The following is a 25,675-nucleotide window of genomic DNA, read 5'->3' as shown; positions in this document are numbered from 1 at the left end:
GGAATAATTCCAATTACTGAGAATTCAGCTTTTAATTTAGATATAGTATGAGTTTCTACATCCACATAGCATTATGTTTAAGAACCCTCTGGTTCTAGCAGAAACGGAGAGATAATTTTCTACAAAGTAAAGGCCAAATAATGATTTATGTCAGATAGTGTACGTACTATCAAAATAACTTGTGTCATCTTCGGATTCCAGTTGGGGAATAAATTCTGCCTTCTGTCTCAGCAAACTGTTCCAGTCTAAAGAACGGAAGAATCGATGCTGTTTGACTTCATATGCACCACCTGGGGGTGAGAGAAGAGGGAAAGGACAGAGGGGAAAGTGTTAAACTATCCTCTGAGCAAACATAAACATAAAACAACAACCACAACAACAAAGAAACAGTCAAAAAGACGTATTAACAGAGAAATGAAGACTGCATGGAAAGCTTGCTTTTTCAGTTAAACAACCAAAACCTCCCAAAATCTTCCCCATAATTTGTCAGCAGGAAATCTGAGTTTGTTAACAGCAGTTGCCATGGCACAGTTTTTCTTTGTTAATTTTTCCATGACGCCCTCCATTTTTCAAAGGTTAATGATGCGGCCACTTAAAATCACATTATGCTGAACCGAGGGATGTGGACTCACGTTGGCCCAAAGCAGCCTTGCTCATTATCAGCCCACAGAAATTCTAACAAGGCACAAAATGTGTTCACTGCAACATTTTCTTTAGAGGTAAGGTTAATAAAGATGAATTTTTCCTAAATAAGATACAATGGCTACCATTCAATACTATTGGCTTGTTGATTACCATAGGTAGGAATTAGATTGCATAGAGGCCTAAGAAAACAGCAAACCTGTTTGGCAAATTTGTAATGCAGGTGATGAAAACCAACCGTAATTCCTAAGCTTTATACTTCTTTTTGTTGAGTTAGCAGGATAGCACGATTCAATGAAATTATGTTTTTAATTTAGTTTTTAATTATGTTTTTAATTTCATGATTTTAAAGAGTAATTTTGAAGGGCAGGTCCTATCCAAATACTTTTACACTCCAACCCAGGTAAGGAGAGGATACACAAGTTCTAATAGCACAAGATCAGGCCCCTGCCCTGCCACCAACACAAGTTGATGAAGGAGATGAGGAGGAATTGAATCTGAGAAAACACCAGGAAGAGAGATTTTTCACAAGACTAAGACTAGACTCTAATAAACCTCCCCAGTAGGAAATGCCCCTCTAGGTGTGATACAAGTGCCTCTTTAGTGCAGCTATCACCCCTCCTTTTCATCTTGGCCACAGTGGAGTGCAGAAGGACCAGGATGAGAAATGCAGCTGAATGGAAAATTGGGCTTGGCTCTTGGGTGCGGAAGCTGCCTGTGTGGTAAAACGATGTGGTTCTGTCCCCACAGGCCCCACAAAGCACAGGTCAGCTGGGGTTAGAAACTCTGTTGGGGGAAACCAGTGCTCTAAAAACAATGGGTAAGAGAGAAAAGAGCAAAGTGGAAAATCACACCCTAAAAAAGGGAGAATGGATTTTTTACAAAAAATATTTGATAAGCTTTTATCCAAGAGTCTCCATGCTCACAGCAGAGTACTGATGTCTGCTGCTGACCACAACAGCAATAGCACTGGCAGGTAGGATCTGAGGGCTGACTTTGTAAATATTCTACTAGATGCAAAGAGCTTCTAGATTACTTCAGTGGAACCACTGAATACAATCCCACCACGCAGGCATTACCAGCTTCATTTTGGGATGGGGACGCTAAGGATAAGACATGAGTTAAGGATCAGCTGAGCAGAGTTCTGTCTAACAACACCTTCTCCACGTTTGGTGCCATGGTGCCATAACCCACGTGAGGGGAAGGCATGTTTAGTTTGCGTCCTACCCTGACATCTCTCTTCACTGATTTGCAAATGGATTCCCAATTGCGACTACTGGGGAACCGAGCCTAACAGCCAAATTCTGAGGCTGCCCTCATGACGCCTCTGCATAGTTCAACCCCAGTCTTCCATATATCCTGGCTATCAACTAGTCCAATTAATATCTCCAAATGCAACTGCCACTGACATTTTCCCCTAGGCCTCTTTTTTTTTGGAGCAGCTAAAGGGTTGAAATGTTGATCTCTCATGCTGCTGAGTCGAGTCACTTCATGTCTGTGTACTGTACTGCAAGGATTATGGCTTCAGCCGCTGCTCATGGGTCACACCAAATGACAGTTTTGATACCAGGTCACACACTTTTACCCAGAAAAGCATAGTTCTCCAGAGTCACAGGCTGCAATGGCACTGCTAGACCACATCCCGTGTGAAGTTTTTCTCTTCCCTGCCTGCCAGCCTTTGGGACCCAAGTCAGTGGAAATGTTTGCTTTATCTCTATGGATGGTGACAAAGGGGTCCTTCCCAAGGAATCACAGCCCACTGCTAACCCTGCTCACAAATCGCACCCTTTGGCTTTTGTGCCCCACTGAGAAGAGGTTGCTTAACAATGGGTTCTGTTTCTTGTGTATTTTTGCAGAGATGGGTAACAAAAGAATTAAAGGGAACTGTGGGGTGGAGGAAATAACCCTCGGGTTAAACTTTCAGCGCAATATGAATGACAGTATTATGAACCAAACACTAATCATCAGTCAGCAGACCTCACACAAATGACAACATTCACTGTCAGAAGTCCTTTGAAGGGAGTGGAAGGAAACCGATCATTTCCTAACCTCATCTTATGTATCAGATCAATGTACTAGATCTCTTCAAGCACATGTTTGCATTTAGTCCTAACCATTATTTTGAGTGAGGTGAATTCCATGTCCATTTTCAGAGCATTGAAGAAACTACTCAAGACCTTCCAGTTGGCACATGGCTGGGAGTTAGTCACATGTGACCAGCTCTGAAGTCAGATGAACTGGGCTGCCATTCAGTTCTCTACAAGTATAAGGGTCTAGTTCAAAGGAAAGTCTCTCCAATAAATGCTGCTGGGAAAACTGGACTGCCACATGCAAAAGAATGAAACTAGACCACTATCTCATAACCATGCACAAAACTCAATTCGCAATGTAAACAACTTAAAATATCAAAAAAGAACACAGGCAAAACACTCTGACACAAATATCAGAAATACCTTTGAGAACTCATCTCCAGAAGCAAGGAAAACAAAGGAGAATATATAAATACCTGAAACTATATCAAACTAAAAAGCTTCTGAACAGCAAGAGACAATAACCAAAATGAAGAGCTGCCCCCACAAAGTGGGAGAAAATATTTGTACATAATACATCTGATAAGGGACTGATAACAAAGATCTACAAAGAGCTCATACAACTCAACAAAAACAAACAACCCAATCAAAAAATGGGAAGAAGAGCTAAATAGACATTTAACCAAAAAAAGAAATACAAATGGCCAACAGATATATGAAAAAATGTTCATCATCACTTGTTATCAGGAAAATTCAAAAGAAAACCACAAGGAGATACCACCTTACACCTATGAGAATGGTCCATACTAAACAATCAGAAAAAAGTGCTGGCAAGGATGTGGAGAAAAAGGAACCATCTTACACTGCTGGTGGGAAAGTAAACTAGTCCAGTCACTATGGAAATCTGTGTGGAGGTTCCTCAAAACACCGGAACCCAACTATCCCAATACTAGGAATCTACCCAAAGAACACAATAATACTAATTTGAAAGGAAACCCGCACTCCTGTTTATAGCAGCACTATTTATAATAGCCAAGATATGGAAACAACCTAACTGCCCCCAAACAGATGACTGGATCAAGAAGATATGGTATATACACACAATGGAGTATCACTCAGTGATCAAAAAATACATACTCATGCCATTTGAGGCAACATGAATGGAGGTGGAAGGGATTATGTTAAATGAAATAAGTCAGGAGAAAAATAAATATTGGATGGTTTCACTCACATGTGGAATATAGTGAACCCAAACACAGGGTAAGACAAAGACAAACCTTGAAATCTGACCATAGATTTGAGACATCCATGAGAGGAGGGGGAGTGAGTAGGGAGGAGTGAAAATGGGGGTGAGGGGGTGAAGAGCACAAGGGAATATGGTGATGGACTACGGATGCTCTGGTGATAGGAGAAATACCATGATCACATCTGGGGGCAGAAATCATATATTGTCCACAAATTAAATTAAAAAAAAAAAATCTAGTTCAAGTACAACAAGTTCCCAAATTGCAAGTTATGCTTTGGCACTAATGTTCTCCCTTGAGTTTTTCTCTCCTTTCATGGAAGTTTCTTAAACATCCATTATGTTCTTCACACTCCTTTTCTCAGCCCCTCTAGTCTCTCGGGCAAATGTGCATTCGCACATTTTCACGGTGCATTATTTTGCCCGCTAAATATGCATTAAATCCAAAATGCTGTCATTGGAAGCAGCATGGCAGGCCTGCGGGAGTCTCAGTCTCATTCTCTGGGTCCTACTGGGACTGTCACATTGGACCTGCCTGTTTGGCAAGCACTTCTTGACAATGCTAAGAGCTTGGGCAGGGTCTTTAAATGTCTCTTTTGAGCTTCTGCTAGGAGATTTGTTTCTTAAACTGTCAAGCCCTGAAAAGACCAGAAGTAGCAGTCAAGGAGAAAATGTGCTGAGCGATAACGCAGAGCATATCAAATATAAGGACTGCTGACCATCATCACGGCCCTGTCTGCTAAGTCAAGTATAATCAAGAATCCAGTACTCTCAGAGAAATGGCAGAGAGGAAACTCTCATGACTGACACATGGATACTGAAGGGAAGGGACTCCTCAGGAGGGTGTGGCCATTTTAATACATTAGTAGTCATACCTAAGGACAACACTTGTCTGGGACAGTTTATTAGGACGGACAAAGAGATAGTTGTATTGTTGCTACTCGTATTTGGCTCAAGTGAGTACAAATCATTGCTCAATACTTAGGCTCATACAGAAGCTTGACACCAATTCTTTGACAACCACTCAGATCTCTTGAACCATAAAGTAAATCTGACTGCAGGTCACAGAGGGTGGGAAAGAACAAGTTTGCTAGTCACTTCAGACAAGAGGAAAACCAAACAGGGTGGAAAGAAAGCAAAGTACAGTAAGTCCTCACTTAACATCTTTGATAGGTTCTTGGAAACTGCAACTTGAAGCAAAATGACAGTATAATGAAAACCATATCCTTAAAGAACATTGTTTTGCACAACATCAGCCAAGATTGTTTTTTCTCATCAAAGTTATCCTGAAGTGATATTGAATGAAATGACTTATTCAAGGATCTGCTGTACTCAAAGAGTTCAACCACTCAAAGGTAGGGGCACTAGCACCATTTCTATATCTCATGTTCAAAGGAGAAAGGATGAGAGTATATATGCAGAATACTAAAAACAATAGTGTCAGCAGCAGTGTCACACCTTGTTTTAAGATAAGCCTTATATGGATGCCTCTTTTAATCCTCACAAGAATCTTGTGAGGGGCAGTACTACAAGCTCCATTTTATAGACAAAAAAGTGAGGTATAGAAAGGACAACAACATGCCCATAGTCACACAGCCATATTTTATACTCAGGTAATCTAACTCTGGAGTTTATGCCCTTAATTTCCACTTATACAGCCTTCCTTAGTTATAGATCCCATTCATCCACTGAAAAAGGGAAAAAGAACATAGTACTCCAATAACAGGTTCAACTCAAAATGTTTGCCAACGTTAAACTCAAAACATGAGCCTTGATGTTAAACCTTCTAGAATTTTCTAATCAGGGTCTGCAAGATTTTTCTGTAAAGGGATAGAAAGGGTAAGTATTTTAGGCTTTGTCCCACATAGTTTGTCAGAATCATTCAACTCTACCACTGTAATATGAAAGCTGCCATACACAATACATGAACTAATGTCATGACTGTATTCAATAAAACTTTATTTATAAAAAAAACACACTTGGGCCATGGGCTCTAATGCATCATTGTAAACTCTAGTTAACAGCAGTACATACTTCAGCAAGAACAAGAGCCCGGCAACTGGGGCAGCTACGGGCAAAAGTGGAGAAAAAAATAAGTATTTGGAGCTGTTACAAATGATTTTTGTCTTAGGAAAAAGGGGGAAGAAAATCATTTAATGTATCCTTTTATTTCTATTAAAATGGGGTAGAATAAACTAGCTCAGAGTAAGTAACCTATTTAGCCAACAATTTTTATTCATGAAAATTATGGATACTATCTGCAGTGTGTATGTGTGTGTCTGTGTGTGTGTGTCTATATTTAATATTTAGTAACCTCCAGATAAATTCACATACTGGGGCAGGCTGGGACTCTATTTTGGGATCTGTTAAGTTTGTCAATTCAGAATGTAAAGAAGAAAAGGAAAGAGGGGCAGAAACAGAAAACTGGTAGCATATCTGTCAGGAAAAATAATTAGCAAGAAACAAATCTACGACAGCCTTAATCTTGAAAGTTAATGTTTTTTAATCCTCTTTGTCAGACCATGGTGCTGACTGCATAGGGAAGGGGGAAGACAGCATAAGTCAACCCCAGGCACTCAACCTCTGATAACCAGTTTCAGAGCCTGTGGATAGAAACATGCTGGGTCAAATGCTTAGAGAATGTATAGAAAGCTGTCCTCCCCTCCCCCGCCAAAAAAGATCCACATCTCTAATCCTTGGTTTCAAATTATTTAAGATGCAAGCTTTTCAAAACAGAAGAGTTAACATGTGCCCTTGAGGTTTTCTTCTAGAGAAGTTCTATGTACTGAAACAAACTGAGAATAATTTGTTTTGTAAAAAATAACAAAACACAAAGACAGACAGCAAAAAACAACCCTCCTAACGTATACACAGCTCTGAATCAGAAAAAAAAAATACAGAACATTATTGTTATACTGTGTTGTAGTCATGTTCTACATCAACTAACAGATGTTTCCCTGAAAAAAACAAACAAAACACAAACAAAAACCTCAGAGTGCTCCACATAGACACTATTTCTTGCATATTAGCAAAATAATAACATGTGCTCTAACCTGTTCCCAGTCTCTCCAGGGGATTCTGCCTGAGAAGCAAAGTTATCAGATCCTGGGCATCGGGTGGTGGCGCCTCATCCTTTTCAGGCCAATTGATTTCATCTGGAAGGAAGAAATGTCACTTACAACTTTATTGCTCAAAAGGTGGCCCATGTCCCAAAGTATGGACACCACTGGGAATATGATAAAAACACAGGAGTTTAATTCCTGCCCCTGACCTACTGATGCAGAATATCTTACTTAACAAGACATTCAATTGATTTCTAGGTATAATCAAGTTTGGGGAGCTTTACAAGATAGGACCAGCACTGATTTTCATAGGGAGGGAGAGAAATTTCAGTGAACGGTATCCTTCATATGCTTTTATGGTTCATCTTTGTTTCACAGAATTAGGTTCCAACAAATTGTTCCTTGTAGTTATCAAGAGAACTTAACATAGTGGAAACCCTAACACCTGTGCTTCAGGTGGCTGCCCATCCAGAGAAAGTCTGAGAGTAAAATTTTCTCTCCTATAATCGCCAAGTAGGAATTTGGCCACAACCATAGAGTTTTTCACATTTGAGAAGAAAAATATAATTCTTAAAAAATATAACACTTTCCAGAGACAAAGGAAAGGTTAGAAAATACTATGACTGAAGAAGAAAAAAAATGCAAAGTAATCATAGTAATGGAAGTATTTAAAATCTGTCATAAATATTAGAATACATTCTACATTCTAAAGGAGTTTGCCTGGAGATAGGTGTGTGTGCTTGTGCGTATGGAAATGCAATAAAAACATGAGTTATTTCTGTGTGTGCCTGCCTCTAGCTTCCTCTGCTGCAGTTTAAATCTGATTTGGAAAATAAAACATGAATATGCATCTGAGCCGTAAGGCATCGAGAACAAAGCCAGCATTTGCTGCTTGTGTTAATTAAACAGTTGATTCCTCTTGCCATTCAGGCCTTGGTATATCAGAAAACAGCCTAGTTATAAATCCATAAACAGCTCAGATATTGTATAAAAGGGTTATACACTGCAGGCAACTTACAAATCTACTTTGTTAAAGTTTATAAATATGCCTGGCTTGCAGAGTCAATGATAGAAAATAATGCTGTGATTAAGGGACTCCTCATATCATTCTGGATTGTAAGCTTAGTCCAGAATGGACCAGTGTTGGCTGGTGAAGATGCCAGTGATGACTGACAAAATTTAGGAAGAGAGGCCTTTTTGATCTATGCATGGAGAAACTTATAAAAACAGCAGGTAGGGTAGTAATAGAGCCGATTTAATTATCATTTAGTTTTGCCACAAGCCACATAACAATAGTTAGGGTCAGTGTACAGGTTAAGATCTAAAGGTTATTGAATTTTAAATGAAAGATGAACAGCTGTTACAGAAATAACATTACACCATAACAACTACCAACAAAATCATTAACAATCTGTGGATTAAATTTGCTTCCTTCCCATTCTCATTATTTATTATTTGCTAGACATTTGTTGTAGGGTTATTACATTTTTGTTAATTTCTTCATTGTGCCATTAGTGATTTTTCCCATTTACGTAAATGTTACCCACATTAACCTTTTCTTCCCTGCTACAACTCTCCTATTATGGAAAGGAAGACTGGACTTAGAAATCATTTGCAACTCCCACACCAATTTCTTTTGCAGAAAAAGCACACCATACAAGTTGGTTACATTGCTAGTACAGTTCCAAATTCCATATTAACAAAACTTCCTCTGATCAATTTTCAGCACAAATTGTTCTCTTGAGATACCGAAAGTCAGTTATGTGCTATGATGACTGAATTCTTTTAATTTGTTGACTAAACTGTTTGAAAAGGTTAACATTTTAGTCGTAAAAACCATGATACTCGACAAAATTACATTATATAGAGGCTTCCTAATAGTGGCTTAAAGAGAACTCCTGATGATATTTACCACTGATGACTTGTCCAAATAGCTCTTCTGGAGTGTCCCCAAAGAATGGCACGCATCCAACCAAAAATTCATAGAGGATAATCCCCATGGCCCACCAGTCTACCGGCTTTCCATAGCCCTGCCTCAGAATCACTTCTGGTGCAATGTATTCAGGTGTGCCACAGACCTAAAGATGATTGCAATATTACAATAATTGGAATATTAGACATGAATTACAATGAGCAAGATGACTAAACACCAATTATTTTGCCCGGAGTGCACCTGCTCAACCACACAAAACCCCACAGACAAAGAATGAAGAACTCTAAGTTGGTATCTCTAGCATCAAACACGAAAACAGGGAAATTTAAAATTTTGCTCCAATATTAAACAATGTGAAATACATAATTTCCAACAGAATTCGATCCTGTTTTGTAGTTTTACTTACAATATTAAAAACGCCTGCAATCTTCAATTTAAAACAATATTTTTTATCTATCACTCTCAGAAATAGTTTTAATATTTATATGACCGAAATATAGTCTCACCCCGGTTACTTCATAAAAGCCTGACAGTTGAGATGTGTTTACCTTAAGTAACTTTACAATGAACAGATTGTGGGCACATGGTAATGAGGCATGCTCAAAGAGAAATGGGCCATGGCTCGAATTCTAGCACCCGTGATTGTATGATGCATTGTGAGTTTCACGAGTACTCTACTGAGACTCCTGAATTCCTTACAAAAACAGTTTTCCATTTGTCTCTCTCACACTCTCACTTGTGTGCAATTAGATCGTTCGTCTTGCTAATAGACCATAATGCTGGGGGAGGAATGTGGATGAGCGGACAGTTCAAAGAGGCCCAGGGAGAAAAATGGAAGCAATTTGCACTTTATTAAATGTAAGGCTGATACAGACATCTAAACCCTCAGCCCTAATGTGAAGATGGCCTACACAAACAGATGCTGAATTTCATTGACAATATCGTTCTTTGTATTTCTCTATAGAACTGAACAGCATGCAAGCTTACCTGTTTGTCCAGGAATTCTCGAGCATCCTTTTCAATATGACCCTCATAAAGATTGGTAGTCATGCTCATTAGTCCCACCTTGGATAATCCAAAATCTGTCAGCTTTATATGCCCCATGGAGGTGACCAATAAACTAAGGAGCAGAAGGATATACATTATAAAACTCACTTTGAAGCGTGCTTTTTTTTTTCTTCAGCTTTCTGCCTCTTGTCAGTTTGTAAGAATGTTTACTATATTGGTATTAAACTTACTACAAAGGCTAACCTAGGAAGACAGAGCTTCATAAGAATTTGTCAAACACTTGCATCCCTGGTGGCTGAAAATAATTCACAAAGCAGGGATGGAGACCAGGCACAGGTCCTCTCTGCTATAGTATCCACACAGTATCATTTACAACCTCAAATCCTTAGAAAAATTCAAGTATGAAACTGTGATATCCTCCCATTTTCGGAAGAAGAGAAAGGGATATCAATAATCCCACATTGCACAGCAGGAACTAAGAACCCATCTGCAATTCAGATGAGAACTAAGGTAACAGATTAATATAGCATTGTTTGAGATTTCAACTTATGGTTCAAATTTAAATTTCTACTCATTAAGTATCAAATCTACATTTCTTATCAATTTGTATCTTTATAACTTTTCACTTGAAGGGGAAAAGAATAAAATTTTAATCAATCAAATAATTGAAGGCTAATAGAGATGTCAAAAAATATATACACCAAAATTCTAATAGTTGTCATTGTTTAGGTAATATAATATATGAGTAAAGTTTTTTAATATTTTTTGTATTTTCCAATTCTTTTGGAATGAACATGAGTTAATTTTATTGTAACATTTCCTGCACATTTGAAACCTTCACACAATCTGTAATGCTTGAGAGACATTTCATATTAGGGGAGAATACATGAAAAATTTAATAAACTGTGTCAAGATGAATAGCTAGTCATTTGGGGAAAGATAGTCTATATCTCAAATCAAACACCAAAATGAACTCCACATTGATTAAAAATTAAATAAAAAATTAAATTGTGAGTAAAATAGACTATAATATCACATATATTACCTTGGAATAAGAATTATCTAAGTTTAATACCAAATATACAAACTATCCAGGGGACAATGTAACAGCATTCTACATAATTCAAAAGTTTACACAATTAAAAAAAGTAAAAAAAATAACTAACCATGGCTTTATAATAATCATCTCTTTTCTTTTGTTTCTTATAAACATGATTGCCTGTAAAGGATTATATATTTAAAAAAATCTATATGCATACTGTTAAAATAACTCATTTGGAGACATTATGGAGAATTTTTTACTGTGCCAAATCAACTTAAGAGAAAGCATTTTTTATGTACATAAGACAACTTTCTGAGTGGTGTGGAAAAACAAAAGATGTTTCATCAGTGTACATACTTGTCTGGTTTCAAGTCCCTGTGTACAATTCCATAATTATGTAGATACTCCAAAGCCAGGACAGTTTCAGCAAAGTACATCCTAGCCATATCGACAGGGAGAGGACCCATGTTCTTCATTAAAGTAGCACAGTCACCCCCTATAAAACATAAGAGAAGATGTAGCAGGAGCAGTTATCAGTCAGGATTAAGGAAGATTCTGAGTTTCAATTACAGAATTTCAAAGTGGAATGGCCACTACCCACAGATGTGGCATATCATAGTCATAGTGGGAAACTGAGTTAAATGATCACATTTCTAATTAATTTAGAATAATTCCATCATAATTTCAGGAACATGGTTACAATTTAACACAAGCATAAAGTATAAAATGTGAATTCTGGAATCAGGTTGCCTGAGTTCAAATCTTAGCTTTGACTCTTGCCGGCAGAGAGATCTTAGGCAACCTAGTCTTGTTATTTTCATTTGTGATATCAAGACAGTAATAGTGTCCTCCCTTTTAGAGTACTGTGAAGATTAAATGAGGTAATCTACATAAAAAATTTAGGCTATTGCATACACATATTAAACATGTGATAAATACTAGTTACTGTAAAAATAACCACAGCAAAGGTTAATGCAATGTGTTGGTGTAGTGAAAATAACAATGGGTGGGAATCAGGCTAACCAGGTTTGCATCTTACATCCACCACTAGCAGTAACTCTCTATTCACCGGTAAAATGAAAAGGTCAAGCTAAACAATATTCAATATTTCTTCAAGTTTTACAGTTTTGGGATTCTGTTAGAACAACTACAAGAGCTTAAATCAGAGGCTTTGAAAATGATTTTGTCTTTTATCTATTTTCACTAACTTGTTTATGTCAATAGGTCATGGAAACTGAAACACAGAAACAATGTAAAATTGATGGAAAGATGATTACTTGGAGCATTTAAAATGCCAAATTTCTTGAAAATATCTCCTGTAACCTAACTCATTTTTAATTTCATACCATAAACCAAAAAGGATATATTTTTAACTCATTCTTTAAGAAGATGAATGGTAATGAAGTTTTTATGATATGTGATAAAAACAAGTAGGAAAAAATTCCATCACTTATATTATAACTTTAATGACCAACTGAAGGAAGGCAGTTAGTATTAAGAGTTATTAAAGAGAAAAACAACCTTTTCCAAATAGCTCTAATTTCCCCTTTGTTATAGTAGAACAGGCACTTTACAAGCAATTATCAGAAGATAATGACTGGGAATACAGCCATCTCATTGCCTGGCTTCAGTTCCTAGGTGGATACAACCATTATGTGGCATGAATACAGAAAAGTGAGGGCTTATGGGTACTGGTGTCATGTTTCTGTGTCACAGACTGACTTACCTTCCACATACTCCATGACCATGCACAAGTGGCGCCTTGTTTCAAAGGAGCAGTACATGCTGACCACAAAAGGATTCTCTGCAAAAGTGAGGATATCCCGTTCCACAAAGGCCTGCTGGATCTGGTTTCGGAGGATGAGGTTCTGTTTATTAATCTTCTTCATGGCAAACCTCTGTCGGGATTCCTTATGCCGAACAAAGTAGACTGCCCTGAAAAGGAGCACAAGAGTTGGGGTTCACAGGAAGAGAGGATGCTTCTGGGTAGATTAAACGTAGGATCACCAAGTTTTTTATGTTCACATGTCAGCCAGGATTCAGCTCTAACTAATGACACAGACAGGTACAAATACGTCATTCCTAACCAAAGTCCTAGATTGATTTCTTTTTTTATTCTTTCAATAAAGGTCACAGGTCATTTTCAGGCATCAAATTCAGGCATCAAATTTCAGGCATCAAATTCAGGCATCACAAGCAAAGGAAGAGAATGGACAGTCTCCAGAGGGAGGTATTTTCCAAGAGTTAGTTTATGTTTTCAGTAGTTCCACAGACAGAACAAAATTCCATGTGTAAGTAAGAACAAGAAAGAACTAACAAAAGTACATACATATAATGAGCCAGAACATTTCTAGCATTAGATAAATTAGGTTGTTTTTCTGGTGACTGAAACAATAGTTTTCTTTTCTTTTTTTTTTTTTTGGTGTCAGTGTTACAATTTTTACTTATTTATTTATTTATTTTTAATATTTTATTTTATATAATTCTTACATCATTTTTCATTTTTACACAATGTATGCATTTTCATTTTGGTTATATTCCCCATATAATTGCACCCCCCTTATTTTGACACTAATCCTTCCTCTCCACCCCTCCCCCATAGTGTGTCTCTGGTGTATAGTTGCTTGTTGATTTTGATTTTTACTTTGTATTAATTAGTCTTTTTCCTGGTCCCTAATTCAGGTTTTTTAAATTCCTGCTATAAGTGAGACCATCCGGTATTTTTCTTTTTCTTTCTGACTTATTTCGCTGAGCATGATCCCTTCTAGCTCCATCCATGTGAAACAATAGTTTTCTATATGATATCCTTTGGGTCTGCAAAAAAATCATGGCTTCTTACAGAAATTGGTTACCAACTTGACAGTAATTTACTTTCCCTGAAATTTCCAGATATATGGGAAGTATGTAATAGGTGACCTCTTGCAATGAAGGGTGTATATTCCCTCACTCCAGAATTCCTCTGCCTACATCTATGCCTCTTTCAATAGGAAATGCATTTCTCAACATAAAAGGGGCCAATGATAGAGTATATTTCTGCTCCATTCAATTCACAGCCAAGGCATGGGCACCTTAATTGTACAACGAACTAGCTGCACTGAATCTGCCAAAAGTCTTACGCAAGTACTCTTTAAGAGTCTATTATGGCGGGATAATGACAATAGGTACCTTGAAGCTTCAAGTGATGTGGAGAAAAGAAGTAATCATTTACTTCTTCAAACTCCACCTGGAAAGGTTAAGCAACAAGAAAAATGTCTTTGATGGGCTTCTTTTCTGATAAGTTACTCCTTGTCATTATCATGGGAGAACAGGTTTGAACTCTCAGGTTAGGCAATGCTTAAATAAGTAATAATTACAAAAAAACCCATCAATCATTAGAAGTGTATAATAGGTTAAATGAGGCTGTCCTGCAACAAATGCAATGATCAAATAAGTAATAATTTACTGAAGAAGCAATCAATCACAGTAAAGTCTATCCAATAGCCTGCCTCCTAAATGGAATGCTTTGGAAAGTATTGATAAATGTGAGTGTAAAATTCCTATTGATATAATATGGTTGAGTTTTGCAAAAATTGAGGAAATAATAAAAATCTAGATTCCTATAGTTAGATTGCTTCAAGCTCTTCCTTCACTTTTAGAAAAATTAAAAGTGGAAAGCAGAATAAAACAAATTTTAAGTATGACATATATTGGCTTTCCTAAAATAGTCTTACATTAAAGACTAGGTAAACTTAAAAATATTTAGGGTAAATTACAATGTCAAAAGTATATAGCATTTCTTATAATTCCCTTCTTTGATCAACTTTTAAATTAACCAACCAACCACTCATCTTTGTGAATCAGATTAAAGGTTTTGACAAAATTTTTCTTTTTCTAATTACTGATTGGACAAAATCAAAACCAAAGACTTGAGCATCTCTTAAACAGATACTGCTAACAGGACAGATAACAAAGGGAATGCAGAAAAGAACCTGGCCTCTTCTTTAACATAAGATAAACATTGGTAAATAATGTCATGGAGTCAAATTTTTAAAACAGACTCATTTTTTTAAAAGAAATTTAGAATTTAAAGGTTAAACACAAAAAAATCAGTATCTATATAAAGTCAATTGGAATACAGCTTACTTTACATCTTCTTTCAAAATTTAATATTCAGCAAGTTTTGTACTGAGGTCCTTCAGTCAAACAATATTATGAACTTCACTTTTAGACTGTCAGAGGTTTGCATACTGATTTTTGATAAAGCATCACCATTTCTTGCATAAATAGCTATTTAGTATGCTTGAGGTCAATAAGAAATAAAGAAAGAATAGAATTGTATGTGATTTTATTTAAGAACAAAAGAGAACGATGCCTCCAGTTGAATTTGACCAATATCTGAGCCAGGTTTCTCTGTGTCATTCTGTAAAAAATGACTTCAACCTTTACTTTCAGATTTTTAGTTCAGTCAATTTAATTTGACTTTCTCTTTTCCCTTGCCAAAATGTACTTAATCAGTTAATCCTTAGGGAAAGGTACCTAAACCATTGACAATTAATCCTATACATAGCTTAAGATATCACTGCCTCAGGACACATATCTTGATCAAGTTGCAAACGTCAACTAGACTTCTTAATTAGAATTTGCTATAGCTGGATTTTTGTTTGTTTTGTTTTACGTTCTCCATTTTTCACATTTCTGTTCAGTTTTGGGGATATTATACTGAAATTTGTTTACTTAGTGATAATTGTTGTCTTTCACATACATCTTTCTTCCTTTCCTGAAAGTCAATGTTCAGAACTGAACTGAGTAAGAAGGAAGGGAGAGGGAAAGAGAGCAAAACAAAAGAGAGACAGACAAACAGCAGCCAACAGACAGACACTTGACACTGTTAACCAGAGTTGTAAATCTCCTCAGGTTATAAAATTGGACGTAATAGATTCAGCCTCACATTTCTCTGCTTTCTGGCTCTAAGGGTTGCTTTCTTTGAAAAGGCTGATTCTGTTTCTTTTTTTTCTTACACTGGCCTCCCTGTGAAATAGGAAAAAAACTCAAGGGTGGGAAGTGATGCAAGGGGAAGGGCAACTGGAGACCCATGTTCTCTCTGAGCCAAGCTTCACTCCACCCATGCAGAACTGAGATGTGTGCTACAGGGCAGGGCAAGAGTGGGGAAGAAAAATGGCATCAGAAACTGACAGGATCTAGAGCAGAATGAATCAGTCCCATCACGAGGAGTATGAATGTCTAATGCGTATAAAATTATGCATGAGTCTGAGAGTGCAATACATGAATCCGTGTGAGTAAATCTGCATGTGGGAATGAGAGTGCACGTATGTGTTAGCAGAAAGCTGAGAGAAAAGGCAATCTAGGGAGAAAGCCTGTGGGAGTGGGGCGTCTGTCAGCTTGCACACATGGGTGTCTCAGGTAAATGACCACATCCTTTTCCAGGTAAAAGAAGACAACGTGCAACAGGGCTGGAAAGTAAAGCAAAGTTGGGGGAAAACACCTGTCAAATTGAGTTTTTTTCTGTTTTCTTTTTTTTTTTTTTTTTTTTACTTTTTTAAAATCTTAAATCAATTTAATTCTTTTCCTTGAAAATGTTCAAAACTGTAGTTAAAAAATCCAGGTGGAAGTGCTAGGGAAGAAGGACCCTGTACCTCAATTAAAAGGGCTGAACGTTCTAACAACAGAACACTTTGAGGGAAGAATTCTGCTTGGAACCAGAGTATCTGCGGACACGCCTCCGAGCCTCTTTCTTTGCATCTAGGTGGAAGTCTTCTTATCACTATCATCACAGGGTTTCCGTGAGAAGTAAACAGAAGAAACCGGTGTGGTGCCTGGCACATAATGAGTGTCAGCTTTCTACAAAGTGCTAAATTGGCATGAAGGGGCCTGGGTCAGGGACCTGAGACTTGCTGGAAACAGGAAGAAGTTGGATGTGCATCAAATCAGCAAGTTGGCTTTATAACATGAACTGTTGCAAAGTACAATGTTGAGAAAACTATGACATCTTACAGCTCTTCCAATGAGCAGGTTAGTTCCCAGCGTCTTCACCCATTTTCGAGAAATCACAGATTTGGGCACTAAAGTCACTGAAATGAGCAGCAGTCTCTGCCACAGATGCCTATGAAAGCCTCTTTCGACCCACAGAGGGGTCCATTCCTGCAGCACATTCATACGAACCTGCAATCAGCATCTTGACTGAGTGGACCAAAAGCTGTAGCTTCATTCAAATTTCAAATTAAAAATAATTAAAACATAGAGGAAATCTGCCACAAATGTAATGAGAGATTAAATCTGAGAAAAGCAAAAGAGAAAAAAAGTTTTGGCTGATTGGCAAAGGCTCCCGCAGGCAGCTTGTGAGCCCATTAATGACTTGGCCTGCGTCCTGGGTGTTTACTGATTCACAGCTTGTTTAACTTCTTGTATATTCCCAAGCATTCCCCAAAGTGTGATATACCTCGTCTACTCTACAGTGGTTTAATTGCACTACAAATGAGTTTACTCAACCAATTAGAACTCCAAACACTGCGAAGATATATGCTCAAGTTTTATAAAAGTGGTACTTCACAGATAATCCTATTCCAGAATTCTGTCCCCAATAAAATGTAGCAGTGCTCTAAGGCATAAAACCATTAAAGTCAAAATTCAGTCTTCGCCCTAATGAAGAAATTCTCAGATGAACTCCAAAACTAAAAGAAACCAATAGGTAAATAAACAAAGCCTGCAAACAACTGAATGCTAAAACAATTTTACTAGGCAGAAAAGTTTCAATGAGGTCCTTGAAGGAAATAAAATGTTGCCAAAATAAAACGTCAGAAAACATTTATAACCCATACCAAGTAATATGCCATTTGACATAATCCTGAAAACGAATCAGTGAAGCATAGAAAGCACTCACAAATATTTAAGTTCTTCACTAAGTTAATGGTGTGGAAAATATTAAAGGTTAAAAAAAGTTGTAAGGAGAGCCCTCCCTTGTGGCACAACAAAAACCGCTTTTCCCTCATCCGCTCGTGTGTGTGATAAATGGCAATAAATGTCGACGGGATTGTTTATTGCTCTTCACAGACAGATGGAACTGGGATTAATACTTAATTAAACCAGAGTTTTTGGGCTGTCTAAAATAGATTCAGGACAAAGTTTGTATATTAATTATCCTTCCAAAGTTTTATTAGTAACTTTAGAAGGATCCTGTCACTGTTCAACCCTCTGCCCTGACAAAGAAATCACGTGTCTATAAAAATGGGTCATGAAAGACATACCACTAATGTGAGCAGATAGAGCATGGAGAGCAACTGTAAAACAATCCTGCTGTAACATAAAGACCAAGAGAAATGTATTGCTCTAAATTTCAATTACCCTGGTTAAGTATACTCTACAAGGTTGACTGCTAGTTAGAGGTCTGACAGGAGGTACTATTTCTTAAGTAGTAAAACTGCATGTGAATGCATATACTTTCATATGTATTCAAATACATTCAGATGCTCACACATGGGTATGTATATTTCAGATACATACACATGTGTATACAATTTATGTAAGTATGTATGCCTATAGGGGTGCGTGTGTGTGTGCACACCCATACAACATATCCAGATGTGAGTGTGTAGGGTGGAGGATGGAGAGGGGTTGTTGACCAAGAGTCAGGTACTTTTGAACCCAAAACAGCAGAATAATAGGAAGCAGAAATTTTTCCTTCACTTTACAGAGTCCTCTTCTCTCACCCTTTGATAACTCTCAGGCCACTACATAGTTTCTTGATAGAGTAGCCAATGAAAAATGATTGTGGCTGTAACTTATACCCATCAATGAAGGAACAGTTATTTGAAAACTAAAGGCCTGATACACCATCTATTTGGCATTAAAGGTGAAGAATATATTACTCAGGTGTGTTAAAATTCAATAGAGTTCTCTTAAATTACTCACCCATAGGCTCCATTGCTAATCAGTTTAATCGTTTCAAAATCACTTTCCCGAGGTTTCCTTCGAAGTTTCAGGGAAGCATTAGAGCTCTTGGAAACAAAATTTGGGAGTTAACAAATGGTTGAAAATTCAAGAAAATGATTTTAGCAGCAAAATAAAAATATTCAGATTATATGCTCTGTTGTTTAATGTGAAATGCAGTATTCCAGACAAAGGAATCCAAGGGACAGTTTTACAGATCAATTTTCCACAGCAGTGCTGAGAAACTACTTCTCACATCATGGTCCCAGTTTCATGTAAGTGAACCCATAGTTCCAGAAGATAAAGACACCAAGTTTTGGAAAATTCCCAACTGTAATCTACTGCTGTAAACTATCAGGTGAGCTTCATGTTAGCTTTTTAAAGTTTTGAGACCTAAGTCCAAAATATCAAAAGTTCTGGTTTCACTTAGTCAGAAAAGAATGGGCTGCAGTGACTACTCAAAGGCTGGTGAATGATGTGGCTTCTCATTCCCTGGCCAGAGTGTGTCTGTCGGTTCCTGCGGCAACCTCTCTTGTTTGGAAAAGGCAATCAGCAATGAATGGGACACCCAAGATTAGAAAGCTGGCCATTCATTACTTCCACGTTTTACCATGGCTTCTATTCTAACTTTCGAAAAGTTTAAAGGGTAAGAAGAAACAAAATGTCTAGTAAAAAATATTCTCTCATACCCCATATGTATCTCAGACCTGAGTAACAGCCTCTGATCTCTGCATAGGCTTCTTGTGATTTTGGAAGAAACCCCTTGACTCTGAGGTGTGTGTCATCCTCCCCAATTCAGTGCTGTCATTTCCTGACCTGGTGTATAACTCAACTTTGAAGATTTGAGTACCAGCATTGTCCCACCTTTCTCTCTGTCCAAATTCTCTCACCATCCTGGGTGACTTCAGTGTCTATAGAGATAACTCGCCCAACACCTTGGCCCCTGTGTTACTGGACCTCCCAACTCAAGCAACCATCTCTCTCCTCTGTTAACCCTTGGGCTCTCACCACAGGACCTGGATCTAATCATTATCTGCCAACACCCCAAGACTGGGACCACTTGTTCAACCAACCTCAACTTCCACCTGCAAAGCCCTATACAAGGCCTTTTGGTCTCACTAATAATAATAGTATGCCAAGGGATGACTCCTAAGTCATTCAGATCCTCACCAAAAACTCCTCCTCCGAGTGCCAGAAGATACCATATGTTATACACAACTGCAGGTTTAATAGCTCTTTCTGGTATCTTGGAAGAACTTTAGTCTCAACATATTTAAAATTACAACAGTAATGATAATAAAATGAATAAAAGCAGCTATCATTTATTACCATTTACCATGTGATGTTCTCCTAACCACATTACACAGACTATGTCATTTAATCTTTTATAAACTTTTAAAGTATTATTAATGAGGAAACTGAGGCCCAGAGAGATTTTCTACAGCTTGGAAGAGGTGGAACCAGGTTTCAAACTCCAGATTTCTGACTCTAGAGCCTGATTCTTTGCTCCCAGGCTACATACCTCTTTTCTGCCCACCCTCAAATGGTTTCATCTTGGTTCCTCTTCTGGCTCACAATTAGGGAGACTGGCACCAGCACCCAGGAATGAGTTTCCCCTGTGCTACTGCAGCAACCTCTTTACTGTTTTCCTGTGGTCACCCTTGCCTGCTCCCATCACCCAATCTACTTTTGACATTGCAATCAGTATGACTGTTTTCAAGATGATTCTGACTGGCCCATCTCACTGCCCATGCTCCCTCCACGCCACATATACATCCTTCAACGCTCAATAGCTTCACATTATTATTTAAAAAAATTACAAAGGTGAAAAACAAGGACCCCTGTGCCCAGTTTCCACCCAAGCTCCCCAGGTCCCTACATTCTCTTGTGCTTCTTGCCCTCAGATGCACCCTGCTCCCTGTATCACAGTCTTTGCCCATGATATCCCCTTGGCCTGGAAGGCTCCTCCACCCATCTCATCCTAGTAACTTTCACACCTCAGCTCAAGTGTCATGTCTTTGGCAGAGTTTTGGACTGGCAAGACTGAGGTGGATCTCTGTATGTTGTTACATTCTTATAGCATATGACCTTTTTTCTTCACAGAGCTTTATTCAAGTTTGTCATTTTTATTTTTGTGCATGAGTTCTTTTTATTAATTTGCTTCTCCCTGAAGGGAGGGGCTAAAATTGTATGCCTAGCACACAGAAGCACAATAAATATTTGCTGAATAAAGTAATTAACAGAGCCCAAATCTGCACATGCTAATAAACAGAAAAACCAACATCATATTTCATCAAGAAATATACTTACACTCATGGATTCATCTGTTTCTGGTGTTTCTGCTGTCCCACTATCATAGTTTCCCAACTGAGCCATTTCTACATTAAAAAAAAAATAACAACAATATGACAATTATAATTAGATAGTAACATTATGCTGATGCAAAATAAAAATATTTTCTCCACTAGTAAAAAAGGAAACTCTCTGCAATAGATCCTCCATGTCTGTGGGTTCTATCAAACAAGAATTGAAACTACACACAAAGCTATGTATGATGTGCATGTTTGCAAAGAATGTGTGTAGATATCTTCCTAGTCACTAATTCCCTTAACACTACACATCACACATATTTACAAAGCATTCACATTGCATTAGGTATTATAAGTAATGTAGAGTATTGTAATGTAATTTACAGTATATGGGAGGATGTGTGTAGGGTGTGTGCAAATACTAGTTATGGGTAGGACATTCTAGAATCATTCCCTGGTGGACACCAGGGGGAAAGCTGTAAGCTGGTCATAAGAACCAGCAACTAACTATGAAATTGTTCATTACACATCTTTCCCTGGGACTGTGTTTCTCAGCAACATGAAGACACAGTACTTTAGAGACTGGGCCAGTGTTCCAGTGAGCAGGGGTCATAGCTCATGCAACCATCACAGCTTGAAAAAGGTTTTGGGATTCAACATTTGTGCTTATAATCAAATATACAAGAAGGGCAAGTCTCCCCAGGCTCTGGCAGTCATGAAACATGCACCAATATAGAAAAAGAATACAATATGAGCTCATGTATACGTGCAATTAAAACAAAAAAACCAACAGCTCATAGATACAGAGAATAGATGGATAGATGGGTGGTTGCCAGATGCATGGGCTGAGGGGAGAGCCGATTATCTGTGACAGAGTCAACAGGCATAAACTTTTGGTAATAAATAAGTCACAGGGATATAAAGTAAAGCATGGTAATAATACTATGGTGTATATTTTAAAGATGCTAAGAGTAAGTTTTAAAAGTTCTCATTTCAGGAAAAAAATTTTTCTCACTATGTGTGGTAATGAATGTTAACTATACTTATTGTGGTCATTTCCCAGTGTATACAGATATTTAATCCTTATGTTGCACACTTGAAACCAGTGTTATATGCCAATTACATCTCCATTAAAATCTTGATTCGCTGACCATAGCTCTGAAATGATTCTCATTGTGTGTAACCATTTTTTCTTCCATTCCTTCAACTCCACTGACAGTTGCCCTGCCTAGTACACCAAGAACTTAAAATATACCAAAAAGGAAGTAATAGCAGTGGTGAAGAGGAGTTCAGAGATGAAAACACTTGGGCTACTACCTCTACCAGCACTTACTAATGAACTTTTAACCTCAGGTTTTCCGTCTGTAAGTTGGAACAATATTTATTTTATCTCTTAGCGAATTTAATGAGTATGATATATAACAATGGATGTAAGGCTCTTAGCATGTTTACTAACAGAAATTAAGTGCTCAATGAATAATGACTCTTATTTATTATTATTATTTATCTCATGTCAAGTAGTCAGCCTTGGGTTGGATGCCACATGCTTGACACCAGCTTAAGTACTGCTCTGATGGTCTGGTTATGAGAGACAAAGGCATTTAATTGCTCAAATCACATAGAACCATCCCTGAGTCCACTTACATAAATCAGAAAACCTAATTAGTAGTACTATTCATTGAAAAGAACCAGAAAGAATTATTTTCAAAACTTTGACAGGGATTATCTCTGAGTGATGGGATCATGGTAATTTGAATTTGTTAATTTTTCAAAATTGAACATGCATAACAAAAATTTACAGTTTTTAGTTATATTTTTAACGTGCACCTAAAATTATTTCTTAGGCTCTTGTTTCATGTATTCATCTTCCTATAAATATAGCCATCTTTTCAGGGGAGATTATACATAAAAGACACAAAGCAAAACAACACTGGAGTGCTGCCTTTAGATAAAAATTAATGAACTCCAGATTCTATAACTAGAGATTGACATAAACTTCCCCAGTGGACCTATAGGGAAATATACAAAATAAGGAGGAGTTCAGTAAAAATTGTGTGTTTTCTTCGTGTTGTACAAATGATGTCAGTATCCTCTGTGATGAGCACTTTAGATTTACAGATTAGGATGTGACTAAATGTATTCAGTGGGTGATGTCTCAAAGACAGAGGCTATTTTAATATTGTTTAAATAAAGTAGTGCCAGCTGCTATCATTTATTAAGTGTTATGAGGTTTTGGGTAAAGAGATATACTCATATATTCCTGAAAACAACCCTGAGGTTAGGTACCATTATTACCCATTTTTATGGAATGAACACTAAGGCACAGGAGGCTCAGCACAGGTGGGAAAGTTCCCATAGCTTGTAATACTGGTGTCCAGAGTGCAGTTCTGACCTATCCCCTGCCATCTCTTCACCAGTAACCTTCAAACCTCAGGCTGTAAGCAGGTCAGTGTAATGTTGACAAGAAAGGGGAAAAATGTAGGTCAGGGTTTGTGATAGTCATATTTTAGCTAATAACAGATCTGAATCAAGAAAATTGTGTCAAGAGTCACAAACACAACTCCCAGTGATGAATTTGTATTATTGAACTTGAAATTTGTCAAAGACCACGATGAATTTTTTAAAGACCCTCTAAATATACATAAATGGGCTGTGTTCAGCCTACAGTGATATTTACTGCCAGGTAAGAAAACTGTGAAGAGCTCACTCAGTCTCCAGTTCAAGGGCTGACACAACTTGAACTACACTGGCGTGAAGACTCACTATAATACACTTTGACAGCCTCCCCCGCTCCAATTATTTTCATAAAAAAAACAAATTAAAAGATGGTTCTGTTTTAAATAGAATTTCTGCTAAATAACTATTATCTGGGAAATACATATTATTTGTAAGCAGTGGGTAGTAATGGAATGGAACCAAGAGTCAGCTTTTGAAGCAGGAAGCTAAGGCATCATTTTGTAATGCCTGAAGAGATTTTTAAAACTCATCTAAATACCATTAAACATCTGCCCTTTTTATTTCATTGATTTAAACCATTTCTGAAGACTCATGATTCAAAAAGGTAAAGATGGTAATTTAAAAGCCATGGGGAAAAATCTCTCCCCAGGGAACTTTTCAGAAAAGCATCTACCAGTCTCTGATAAGTGATGAATCTGTTGTGGTATTGCTTTCAGAACAGTATAAATTTATCTGGCATTATCTCCCAGTAATGCATGCATCATTTCACTGGAAACAAAGATACCACAGCCATAAGTGCAAACAAAGCGGGGAAGTAGGAGAGCAGGGCAGAGAGAGCAGCAGGTTCCCTGGCTTTAGATGGGAAAGTATCTGGGCCAGCATTTACCATCATTACAAACAATTTAGCAAGATAAACACCGTTTGCAAATTCAATTTAATGAACCAGGAAGACAATTCTGAATGAAGGAGTCTGTGATTGTTTCTGAGTCTTTGTAAGCAATGTATCACCTAAGTGCTTCAAATGACAATCTTAAAGCAAGATTGAACAAGAGAAGGCTACGGGAAAGGAGTACTTTACCAACATGGGATTTTTTTAAAAGCCACTAATAGGGTGCTTCCTTGTCTCTGTATTTAATAGCAATGGATCATTTGTTTTTTACTGAATCAAGCATTTTTTTTATAAACTTCTCCCTCCACCCACATTGGTTCTCTTGTACATTACTCTCATTCATAGTTTTTTTTTTGACAAGAATAAAATGTTTACTAATCTATCATCAGTTATATTACTCCCAAATTACCTTAAATTTAAATGTCACCTCTAAATTAATAACTATGTTGGCAACATTTTCAAAATTTAAAGTGTTCTTGAGAAGGACCTCACTGACGTTTGCAAGAGAAAAAGGACTCGGAGAAGATTGAAATCTAAACCCTTCTGGGACAGTCTGACATTATCCGGTTGACAGGCCTCTAGGATTTCAAGGTTGCCCCAAATTTTAGGTAAACATAAAATGGATTCTGTTCACTTGTTCCTCAGCACTCAATTATAGCTATTTACTTCAAATCACAACTGCCCCCCGCCAAATTTAGACTTTTCAATAAATACAAAACATGAAGATAAAGACTTGCTACATAGCTCTGTGAGACCATGGCACGTAGACAAGTGAAACATCAGCCCAACCAAGGTACTCACCTTCCAAAGGGTCCTTATTGAGCCCCAGCTGGCTAATGATGTACCTGGGAATGTCAGTTTTAATACCCTGTCCTTCTTTTGCATGACCTTCTGCTGCTTCCAATAGGTAGTAAAATTCTTCAGGATCAAATTCCTAGCAGTAGACAAACACAGATGGATACTTATTTAAGCCAAATTGTCTGAGGTTTTATTACATAAATCCCATTCACAATAAAATTGCTGCATATGTATGCTGTGTGTTATTTATGCAGAAAGAAGTCAAATGGCTTTTAAAAATATATAATTCTGATTTCATATAGGAAGTCTATTCGTAGTCCAAGGAAAAACACATATTAC

At 37.5% G+C, this 25,675-nt stretch overlaps 1 protein-coding gene across 1 annotated transcript in view; it reads right to left on the bottom strand.

The window, feature by feature from the left end:
* MAST4 (microtubule associated serine/threonine kinase family member 4) overlaps positions 1-25,675 on the bottom strand; it is a 552,565-nt gene that overhangs the window by 28,326 nt on the left and 498,564 nt on the right. Inside the window, 9 exon segments of the mRNA XM_054688294.1 lie at positions 168-290; positions 6,969-7,070; positions 8,890-9,055; positions 9,898-10,030; positions 11,318-11,456; positions 12,687-12,895; positions 18,866-18,951; positions 21,194-21,261; positions 25,340-25,472. Of these exon segments, the coding sequence (XP_054544269.1) occupies positions 168-290; positions 6,969-7,070; positions 8,890-9,055; positions 9,898-10,030; positions 11,318-11,456; positions 12,687-12,895; positions 18,866-18,951; positions 21,194-21,261; positions 25,340-25,472 (1,159 nt within the window).

The sequence above is a fragment of the Talpa occidentalis genome, unplaced genomic scaffold (assembly GCF_014898055.3).
Source record: "Talpa occidentalis isolate TD23 unplaced genomic scaffold, MPIMG_talOcc4v2.1 talOcc4.6, whole genome shotgun sequence".
Taxonomy (NCBI): Eukaryota; Metazoa; Chordata; class Mammalia; order Eulipotyphla; family Talpidae; genus Talpa; species Talpa occidentalis.
This window is presented reverse-complemented; position numbering and strand designations above follow the sequence as displayed.